At 50.6% G+C, this 11094-nt stretch overlaps 1 protein-coding gene across 4 annotated transcripts in view; it reads right to left on the reverse strand.

The window, feature by feature from the left end:
* The window catches only part of LOC138745583 (AP-3 complex subunit beta-2), a 141683-nt gene extending 132285 nt beyond the window's left edge, over nucleotides 1–9398 (reverse strand). For all 4 annotated transcript variants that reach the window (XM_069902785.1, XM_069902782.1, XM_069902784.1 and 1 more), the window contains exon 1: nucleotides 9267–9398. In XM_069902785.1, the coding sequence (XP_069758886.1) occupies nucleotides 9267–9373 (107 nt within the window). In that variant the 5' untranslated portion in view covers nucleotides 9374–9398. The remainder of the gene's footprint in view (nucleotides 1–9266) is intronic.
* Nucleotides 9399–11094: the final 1696 nt, after the last annotated feature.

Here is an 11094-nt window from a genome sequence, read left to right on the forward strand (position 1 = left end):
GGCACTCTCATCTGCCCCTACCAGACCATGATGCAGCCAATCAGGGCACTCTCATCTGCCCCTAGTAGACCATGATGCAGCCAATCAGGGAACTTTCATCTGCCCATATCAGACCACGATGCAGCCAATCAGGGCACTCTCATCTGCCCCTGCCAGACCATGATGCAGCCAATCAGGGCACTCTCATCTGCCCCTGCCAGACCATGATGCAGCCAATCAGGGCACTCTCATCTGCCCCTGCCAGACCATGATGCAGCCAATCAGGGCACTCTCATCTGCCCATACCAGACCATGATGCAGCCAATCAGGGCACTCTCATCTGCCCCTACCAGACCACGATGCAGCCAATCAGGGCACTCTCATCTGCCCCTACCAGATCATGACGCAGCCAATCAGGGCACTCTCATCTGCCCATACCAGACCATGACGCATCCAATCCGGGCACTCTCATCTGCCCATACCAGACCATGATGCAGCCAATCAGGGCACTCATCTGCCCATACCAGACCATGATGCAGCCAATCAGGGCACTCTCATCTGCCCATATCAGACCACGATGCAGCCAATCAGGGCACTCTCATCTGCCCCTGCCAGACCATGATGCAGCCAATCAGGGCACTCTCATCTGCCCCTGCCAGACCATGATGCAGCCAATCAGGGCACCCTCATCTGCCCATACCAGACCATGATGCAGCCAATCAGGGCACTCTCATCTGCCTCTACCAGACCACGATGCAGCCAATCAGGGCACTCTCATCTGCCCCTACCAGATCATGACGCAGCCAATCAGGGCACTCTCATCTGCCCATACCAGACCATGATGCAGCCAATCATGGCACTCTCATCTGCCCATACCAGACCATGACGCATCCAATCAGGGCACTCTCATCTGCCCATATCAGACCATGATGCAGCCAATCAGGGCACTCTCATCTGCCCCTGCCAGACCATGATGCAGCCAATCAGGGCACCCTCATCTGCCCATACCAGACCATGATGCAGCCAATCAGGGCACTCTCATCTGCCTCTACCAGACCACGATGCAGCCAATCAGGGCACTCTCATCTGCCCCTACCAGATCATGACGCAGCCAATCAGGGCACTCTCATCTGCCCATACCAGACCATGATGCAGCCAATCATGGCACTCTCATCTGCCCATACCAGACCATGACGCATCCAATCAGGGCACTCTCATCTGCCCATATCAGACCACGATGCAGCCAATCAGGGCACTCTCATCTGCCCCTGCCAGACCATGATGCAGCCAATCAGGGCACTCTCATCTGCCCCTGCCAGACCATGATGCAGCCAATCAGGGCACCCTCATCTGCCCATACCAGACCATGATGCAGCCAATCAGGGCACTCTCATCTGCCTCTACCAGACCACGATGCAGCCAATCAGGGCACTCTCATCTGCCCCTACCAGATCATGACGCAGCCAATCAGGGCACTCTCATCTGCCCATATCAGACCATGATGCAGCCAATCAGGGCACTCTCATCTGCCCCTGCCAGACCATGATGCAGCCAATCAGGGCACTCTCATCTGCCCCTGCCAGACCATGATGCAGCCAATCAGGGCACCCTCATCTGCCCATACCAGACCATGATGCAGCCAATCAGGGCACTCTCATCTGCCTCTACCAGACCACGATGCAGCCAATCAGGGCACTCTCATCTGCCCCTACCAGATCATGACGCAGCCAATCAGGGCACTCTCATCTGCCCATACCAGACCATGATGCAGCCAATCATGGCACTCTCATCTGCCCATACCAGACCATGACGCATCCAATCAGGGCACTCTCATCTGCCCATATCAGACCACGATGCAGCCAATCAGGGCACTCTCATCTGCCCCTGCCAGACCATGATGCAGCCAATCAGGGCACTCTCATCTGCCCCTGCCAGACCATGATGCAGCCAATCAGGGCACCCTCATCTGCCCATACCAGACCATGATGCAGCCAATCAGGGCACTCTCATCTGCCTCTACCAGACCACGATGCAGCCAATCAGGGCACTCTCATCTGCCCCTACCAGATCATGACGCAGCCAATCAGGGCACTCTCATCTGCCCATACCAGACCATGATGCAGCCAATCATGGCACTCTCATCTGCCCATATCAGACCATGATGCAACCAATCAGCACACTCTCATCTGCAGAGATTTGCTAGTTTTCGATGTCATACTAAACCTCCACAAACTGATTTATTTTCTTCACAATGTCATTAGGGTGTTGAGTCCAGGAAAAATCCTCCGATATAATGACTCCCAAAAGCTTAAATTTGTTCATTATTAAGACAATAGCAAGTTAAACAGGAATGCAATTTTGTAATTTGCAAATCAGGCACAGTTTTTGTAAAGGAAAACCTTCAGTGAAGAGCCAGAATACTGACATAAATTAATATTCAAGTGATGCCTTTAAAAATCAATGAATTCACTGTTTGGGGAGGGGGGGGGGGAGATATTGCTTACACAGTGGTTCTCAATCTTTCTTTCCACTCACATCCCACTTTAAGTAATCCCTTTGCCAAAAGTGCTGTGATTAGTAAGGGATGGCTTATGGTGAGTGGGAAGGGAAGGTTGAGAATCGCTGCTGCTCGCGACCCAATTGTTACTGAAATATTTGGCTGGAGAAAAATTGTCATTGGCCCATTTCCTTTGGAGATCTGAAGCCGTGCACATAACCAGTCAATGAGGGACGATTAAAACAGTGGTTTTCAAACTTTTTCTTTCCACCTACATACCACCTTATGCAATTTGTTATTAATTACAGAGCACCTATGGCATAGGGAAGGAATACGTTTTTTTTAAAAAGTGGTCTGTGAGTGGAAAGAGCAAGATTGAGAACCACTGGCTTACACCTTTCTTAAAGTGATCCAAGGAGACTTTCTACATGACAAAATACTGTTAGAAATTACAATCATTAAGCAAATGGGAAATTGAAGGATATATATAAAATGTTGTTTAGACTGTCCTCATGGGAGCTCAGCTTTATTGCCAGAACAAAAGCAGGGGAAAAAAACCCACAAGAGGACGTGGATTTGAGCTTGGGATTTGTGTATCAGGGGCAGGTTGGGGGGGGGTGGGGGTGTCAGGCAAGAGATTTAAGGGGAATGCACAGTACAGATAGATGCACTGATGTGAGAGACAATTCAGATTCGCATGGATGATTTTGGGAATAAAAGGAGCGGCACTGTGTGGGTAGTGATTGAGGTGGCACGGTAGGTGACAATAGACAATAGACAATAGGAGCTGGAGTAGGCCATTTGGCCCGTCGGGCCAGCACCGCCATTAACTCCGTTACCCACAAGAGTCTTATCTAACTCTCTAACTCTCTGTGCGGTTAGCACAATTCTCTGACAGTGCCAGCGATTGGGACCAGGGTTTGAATCACACACTGTCTATAGGGAGTTTGTATGTTCACCCTGTGTATGCATGGGTTTTCTCCCACCATTAGAAACATACCGGGTGCCCAATAAATGGGCTGCAGCTCTCCTACTTTTTTTTTCATTTTGAGGCAGAACGGAATGATCCTCCGAATGAGATAGTTGCAGCAGGGTCCATTCTGTCATTTAAGAGAAGGTTGGATGTGTACGTGGAGGAGAGGGGGTTGGAGGGTTATTGGCGGAGAGCGGGAGGTTTGAGCTAGTGGAGTTGTTCTAGTGAACCGGTGCGGACTTGAAAGGTCGACATGGCCTGTTTCCGCTCCGTAAGTGGTTATATGGTTAAAAGCCTGCAGACACCATGGAGAGACTCAACAGGTCAAACAGTGTACTTTATATAGAAAAAAAAGATGTATAACCAACATTTCGGGCTTAAGCCCTTCATCAAAGTATGGAAAAATTTTGGCAGGCATCCGAACAAAATGGTGGAGGGGAAGGGTGGGGAGAGAATAGTCCCTCAGGCAGGAGGTAATAGGTGGATGAGGGAGGGCACAGCAGGAAGCAGAGGAAGTAAGAATGGCTTGGTGAATAGAGAGAGCCAAAGGGAAAAGGTTTCCCAAAGGCAGGTTTATTTTCATCTTGTTTGTGGTTCAAAGCTGAGCTTCCTGTGGCCAACCTTTTTCACTCGCCCGACTGTTCTGACAGCAACATATCTGTCCTTGGTATCTCCATTGTCAGGGATGAGGCCAAACACGAACTTGAGGAGCAACATGTTACAGTATATTCCTCCTGTATTTTGTCCTCCATCTCCCAGCTGTTCTAAAGTTTCGCCCCTTCCCATCTTCCCCAAGTGCTGAGGAAGGGCCATTGACCCAAACAAAACCTTTCTCCTTTCACAGATGCTAATCGACTGGTTCAGTTCCTCCAACACACTCTTATGCCTTTGTTTCAACTTTCCACAGAGCTACCTCACTAAAAGCATGAAGTAACTTCTTTGAGCAAAAATTTCCTGGAAACAACAGAGCAGTGTGGCTGCTGGATCATTTGTTACCCTTCTGCAGACACCATACTGGAGAGCAAGCCACGTTTAGTGATGTGGAAGACCCACGACGATGTAATGGAAGAGGAACTGTACAAGGTTCCCAAATCAAACAATGCTGGGCATGAATAGCTTCTGGAGAGGCAGTGGCCACAGTTCAGTCTGCTCACTCAGAGGGGTGTCAGTGGGGAGCAACTAACATGGTGGGACACCCTCCTGATCTGGCCATACATTCTTACTGCTCTGAGCCAGTGTGGACACAATAAAAAGCATAATTTTGGTTATGGTCCCAGGAAATGAAAGCTCAGACAGGGATGGGTACACTTGGATTTCAGCTCCTACCCCCTCATATCTACTCCCCTGTACCTGATGACCAGCCTATTGTGATCAGGAGGAAGAACAGTGGGTTGTTTTGTCAAATACAAAACAAGGACGGAACTGATTCATGGAGCCCTCCCTCCCCTGCTTGCACGCCTTAATTTCCCCATCCCACCGATAACCCCAAACTCTCCAATCCCCCAGCCACACCCAGATTACTCCTTCCCAGCCCCACATCAGCCTCAGAAGCTCACCAACAATTCTGTCTTCCATCCCAACAACCCAAAAACCAGTTCAATCCCAAAGTTTTTACCGTATGCCCTATCAGAAAGGCCCATTGCCATTGCATCACACATCTCCACCCACTTTGCTCAAACTATCGCCTGCCCAACTCAAAAGACTGGTGTGGCCTTTCCAAACATCCAGAAATCTCTGCAACCAACATCCTACTGCTGAGGAATGTGTAGACATAACTACAGTACAACTCCGATTAGTCAGGACCGGGCCTGTGTCAGATAAACAAGTTTTTCAGAGAATTGGTCATTTTTAAAAAGAAAGGCCCAATACTAACAGCAAATCACTTGTATCAACGTTTAAACAGCAAGGGAAGGCTTTTTAAGCATTAATGTTTAATTCTCACTTTAAAAAAAATGCTGGCCACCACCGATCACCGAGACCTTCTAACTGCAGTCAATCCCCAACATGTCCCCACCGCTGATCCCTGGGGAGGCGTCCCAGGCCTGTGGTGGGAGACTCACTGGTGAGTCAACGAGCTCGTCTCCCTGGTCACTGGAGCTCCCGACGCCAGAGTCTTTGTGTCTGTGGTAGGCCAAGGGGAGGGTTCGAAGTCGGCATCAGGGAGCTTCACTCTTCCCAGGAGGGAGGGAAGACCACTGAGCCCAAGGTCCCACTCCTGCCCAGGAGTCCAAGGTCCCCGCTCCTTCCCGGGAGGCCACACTCCTTACAGCACTTGCGACCCCATTTCAAATCCAGCGCTGAAAAGAGTTTGTGCATTCTCCCTGTGTTTGCATAGGTTTTCCCCAGGTCCTCCAGTTTCCTCCCACCCTTCAAAACATACAGGAGTTGCAAGTCATTCGGAGTATTTGGGGGACACTGCCTCGTGGCTGGAAAGCCCTGTTACCATGCTGTATGTTTATATTTTAAATAAAATTAACCACAACAAAATCTCTATGCTTGGGATGTTTTCATCTCTCATCCAAAAGGTACCTCCACAGACGATCAGTACATGGCAACCTTGGCCTCCAAGGATCCAGGACATAGAATGATACAACCCCCTAACTCGAGAGTTTGTGCTACACAGATAACCTGCTGTTTCCTCTTCCAGCCCCAGTGTCTGTCATGGTGGACAAGTCATCAAGGGAGGGGAGGTAAAGTTACAAGTTACTTCTGGTGACCCAACCTACATCTCCACAACACCTTCCCGTTCATCTACACTTCCAAAGGAGGTTAAGGCTACCTGACCCCATCGTGACAATATTTTACAGAAGCACCGTTGAGTCTCCTGGCTGGCCGCATCAGTGTGCGGTGTGGTAGCTATAAAGCATCGGACCCGAAGTCAATTCAGAGATCATCGAAACGGGCGAGAAGAGAATTATGGAGGATCCAGCACACAGTATCTTTGACCCGCTACCATCACAGAGATGGTACAGGAGCATCAAAATCAGGACCTCCAGCTTCTTCCCATAGGCTGTGAGAATGGTGAACAGTATCCTGAAACCTTGAAATGAGTAAATTATTCTGAAAATATTATATTTCTATTGGGGTGTGTGTGAGTGAGAGAGAGAGAGAGAGAGAGAGAGAGAAATGCTGCTCATCTGGTTGGTTTGATAATGATAACCCTGATAAACTAACACAACTGCTCTGCTATTCATCAAGACCGTGCTGATTATTGACCTCAGATCCACTTGAACTAATCCTGCATCACTTGATCCCAATAAAATTTAAAAACGTTTTAATCTCATGGTAACCACTTCCTTAATAACAGATTCCTACTGCGGAAAGTTATTAGGCTAACAGCTCTATCTCTCTTAACCAGTGGGGTTCAATTTGTGGGAATTGATCTAGAATCTACACTTTAAGTATGGGTTGATTTGCCTGGAGAGCATGCAAAACAGAGCTTTTCACTGTATCTCAGTTCATAATATAGAGTCATGTTGCTGCCCAAGAAATCCACCAATATTCTTCTTTCATTTTTTTTTAAATTGAGAGATGTAGCATGGTAACAAGCCCTTCTGCCCCATGAGCCTGTGCACCCAAATACAGCCATGTGACCAATTAACCTTTTAACCGCATACATTTTTGGAACATGGGAGGAAACCCATGCAAACACAGGGGACCACATAGAAACTCCTTGCATTCAGCTGCGGATTTGTACCTGGGCACTGTAACAGTGTTGAGCTAACCACTTCACCCACTATCCTGCTTTTACATTTATAATTTTTTTTCTCTGTTTTGGAATATTGTATAATTTAAATTTTTTTTACTCTTGCAGTTGGTGCATCTTACATACCCGCGTGACTGCAGCAAGAAAGAATTTCACTGCATCTGTACGTTGCACTGATGTATAAACTTAACGCAAAACCTGGCTGACATTGTGAGTGTACAACTCTGCCAGTTAAGTCACAGCACCCTGGCACTCAGGCAAAAGATACCAGGGTTCAGGAGGACATTCCCTCTTTCTCCCCTCAGAGTTAAGGAGATGCTGGGGTCAAGTACAATGCACAAACATGCTAAAGAAACCTAGGTCATGCAGCACTACTGCCCAGATGTAGGCCCTTCAGGGTCAAGTACAATACACAAACGTCATGCAGCACGACTGCCCAGATGTAGGCCTTCAGCCCTTCTAGTATTCTACCTCATCTCACTGACCTGCACCCAGACAGACCCCTCCCATCCATGGACCTGTCCAAATTTTTCTTAAATGTCAAAATTCAACCTGAAGCTCATTCCACCACTCTGCACGAAGGCTCCCCGTAATGTTCCCTTCAAAACTTGTCCTCTACCACCTTTAACCCACATCCTCTCATTCGTTATCTTTCAGGACAACCAGCCCACGCACTAATCTCGCGGCAACCATCAGGTCAGAGCACCACCAGGATCAAGAACAGCTGCTCCCCACCCCTCCACCATCAGACTCCTCGACAACAAACTCAATCAGGGGCTCATTTAAGGCCTCTTGTGCGCTTCTTTTTCTCTGTACTGTACTTTTTTTAAAACATTCATTATCTATTGGTTGACATGAATGCGCTGTGTGCAGTTTTTTGTTGGCACGACCACCGAGTGGTCATTCTGCTTCACCCACAGGGTTGTATGTCATGCAAGGACTCTGACACCACATGTGAATCCTAACCTTGGTGGAAAACCCCTATTCTAGCTCTACCCAAAATTTCTCCAGGAGGCTTGTGTATTTCACTCCTCTTCTATTTTCAATAACAGGCTTTGGACCTTCATACAGGGCATTAGAGGGGAAACCACAGTTCGTCTGCAGACACCTTGGTTGCAGTCAAACCACAAAGCTGGAGATACCCTGCAGATGAAACAGCCGAGATCACCAACGTTTCGGGGCTGAGCCCCTTCCACGAGATCTCCATTAGGGATCAGGTCCCCGTCACCTCCCCAGGGGCAAAGTGCCCGCGTCACGATAAATAGGCGCTATTAAAATGCAGATCTTGCTCGGCCAATCTCGGAGATCGGATCAGGGCACGCATCTCTGCGGGCGGAGGTGGGGGGTGGCAGCGCCAGGCTGCAAGGGAGGTGGCTCCAAGCCAGGGAGCAGGGGCTTCCGGCCGACCCCCCCCCACTCTCGGGGGGAGCGTGCAGTGAGAGCCCCCGACCTCCCTCTCCCCACGCCTCATTGGGGGCGTGCATGGACCGACTTGGAGATTGGCTTGAGGTGGGATGCCCCCCCATCCATCGCCCCACCCCCCACCCATCCCCCCCACCCATCCACCCCCACCCATCCCCCCCCACCCATCCACGCATCCCCCCCACCCATCCACCCATCCCCCCCACCCATCCACCCATCCCACCCCCACCCATCCACCCATCCCCCCACCCATCCACCCATCCCCCCCACCCATCCACCCATCCCCCCCACCCATCCACCCATCTCCCCCACCCATCCCCCCACCCATCCACCCATCCCCCCCCACCCATCCACCCATCCCCCCCCACCCATCCACCCATCCCCCCCACCCATCCACCCATCCCCCCCCCACCCATCCACCCATTCCCCCCCCATCCACCCATTCCCCCCCCCACCCATCCATTCCCCCCCCCACCCATCCACCCATCCCCCCCTCCCCGCAGGATGGTTTTAACCAACCGTCAACAATAAACTTTTGCATTTCTATTCCAAATCTGCATTTAGCCAAATGCAGAGAGATTGGAACCTCAACGATGCGCCGGAGCGGTCCGGGAGCGGACCCCACCCCATCCCATCCCTTCGCGGCTCCCGGATTCCCCCCCCCCTCCCCGCCCCCCCCGGTGGTTTACCGTTTGTAGTCGCTGGAGAAGATGCCGCCGCTGGCCGGGTCGTGTCCGTACTCGGGTTCCCCCAGCGACGAGCCCTTCTCCTCGTTGTAAGCCGGCGCGGAGGACATGGTGCTGAAGAGACAGCGGACGGCGCCTCCTCCCCGCGCGGGCGCGCGGCCGACCGGGGCTGGGTGACGTCATCCGGTCACGTGGGAGAGAGGGCGAGCGAGAGAGAGAGCGCGCGCGCGCCCCCCGCGCGAGCAGCTCGACCTCGCTTGACGTCCCTTCGACCAATGAGAAACACAGGTAGATGATTTTTTTTTCCTCCCCCTCCCTCCCCCCCTCCCCCCCTCCCCCTCCCTCCCCCCTCCCCCTCCCTCCCCCCCTCCCCCTCCCTCCCCACCCTCCCCCCCTCCCCCCTCCCCCTCCCTCCCCCCCTCCCCCTCCCTCCCCCCCTCCCCCTCCCTCCCCCCCTCCCCTCCCTCCCCCCCTCCCCCTCCCCCTCCCTCCCCCCCTCCCCCTCCCTCCCCCCTCTCCCCCCCTCCCCCCTCCCCCCTCTCCCCCCTCTCCCCCCCCTCACCCCCCTCCCCCAATGCTAAATAACAGGCTTTGGACCTTCATGCAGCGCATGAGCACGTCTCAAACATTGGCTCATGCATGCAAACAGGCCCTTCAGCCCACCCTCCATGCTATCTGCCATATTTATACCCTGATCCTACCCCCCCCCCCAACCTACTTGACATCATTCCAGTTGTTAGGAGCCCAGAGGACCCCAAAACCCAGCAGCAATAGATATTCACCACGACAAGTGGTTACTTCAACAACAGTTGCGTTTAATGATCTTGAGACATGAAAACAGAATCAAACTTTAACTTATCACTATTGACTTAACTAACCCAACTTAACCCCCTTCTAATTCTAAGCGCAAGTGCGTGTAAATTTTAGAAAAGTTCTTTGGTTTGCAGTTCAATCCCACTTCTCCTTCTTCCGAGTTCGCTGGCTGCAGCCAACTCTTAGACTGTGTGCAGAATTTAACACGGATAAAGTTCACCAGGCTCTGGTGTTCGAAAGGTAAATGTTTACCGCTCAGGAAGGTTCTCGTAGGTTCGCAGAGAGAGAGAGAGATGTGTAGTTCCAGGATTTCCACAACCGAGGTACCACCATTGGTACCATTGAGGTACCTCATTGTCTCGCTGATGAACTTGCCCCATCAGGATTCTCCAGATGATAGCCTCTTTCTTTCAGGCTTTCACAGAATTCCTTTCTGTTCCTCTTATTCCAAGAGAAACATCAGACAGATAGCACTTCCAGCCATCCACCACTCTGGAGCTTCTGTTTCAGTTCCAACCAGTTTCTCCTGGCTCGTTACAGCTGTGTGTGTCACACACAGTCAAAGACTTCCATCTGTCTCTCTCACTTTCTGAGACTCAAACTCCAGCAGCATGTCCTTCTCTCTCTCTCTCTCTCTCTCTCTCTCTCTCTCTCACTTGCAAAACCCCTGACCTTCTCCAGCAAACAATAGGAGTTAGTCTTCTAGTCCATCTGTTGTTTTAGGTAACCAAGAACCCAGGAGTGACCTTTCTGTGTACTCTGTCAAAACCCTTGCAAAGAGCTATCAATAGAAAGTGTGTCTCCGTTGAATGAATGACTTCATTCATTCATGAAATAATTTCAGTTAGCACCTACTTGTGAAATGTGCATAGCATTCTCCATAGTTTCTGTAAAGTCACTGAATATGAATTCTTCAGTATTTCAAATAAGGTCTGTTTTAAATTGTGCGTATGTAACCTACTCTAATTTTACCAATTTATCTCCCAAAAACATTCCCAAATATTCCATCACACAGTCA

This window comes from Narcine bancroftii, chromosome 11, assembly GCF_036971445.1.
Source record: "Narcine bancroftii isolate sNarBan1 chromosome 11, sNarBan1.hap1, whole genome shotgun sequence".
Taxonomy (NCBI): domain Eukaryota; kingdom Metazoa; phylum Chordata; class Chondrichthyes; order Torpediniformes; family Narcinidae; genus Narcine; species Narcine bancroftii.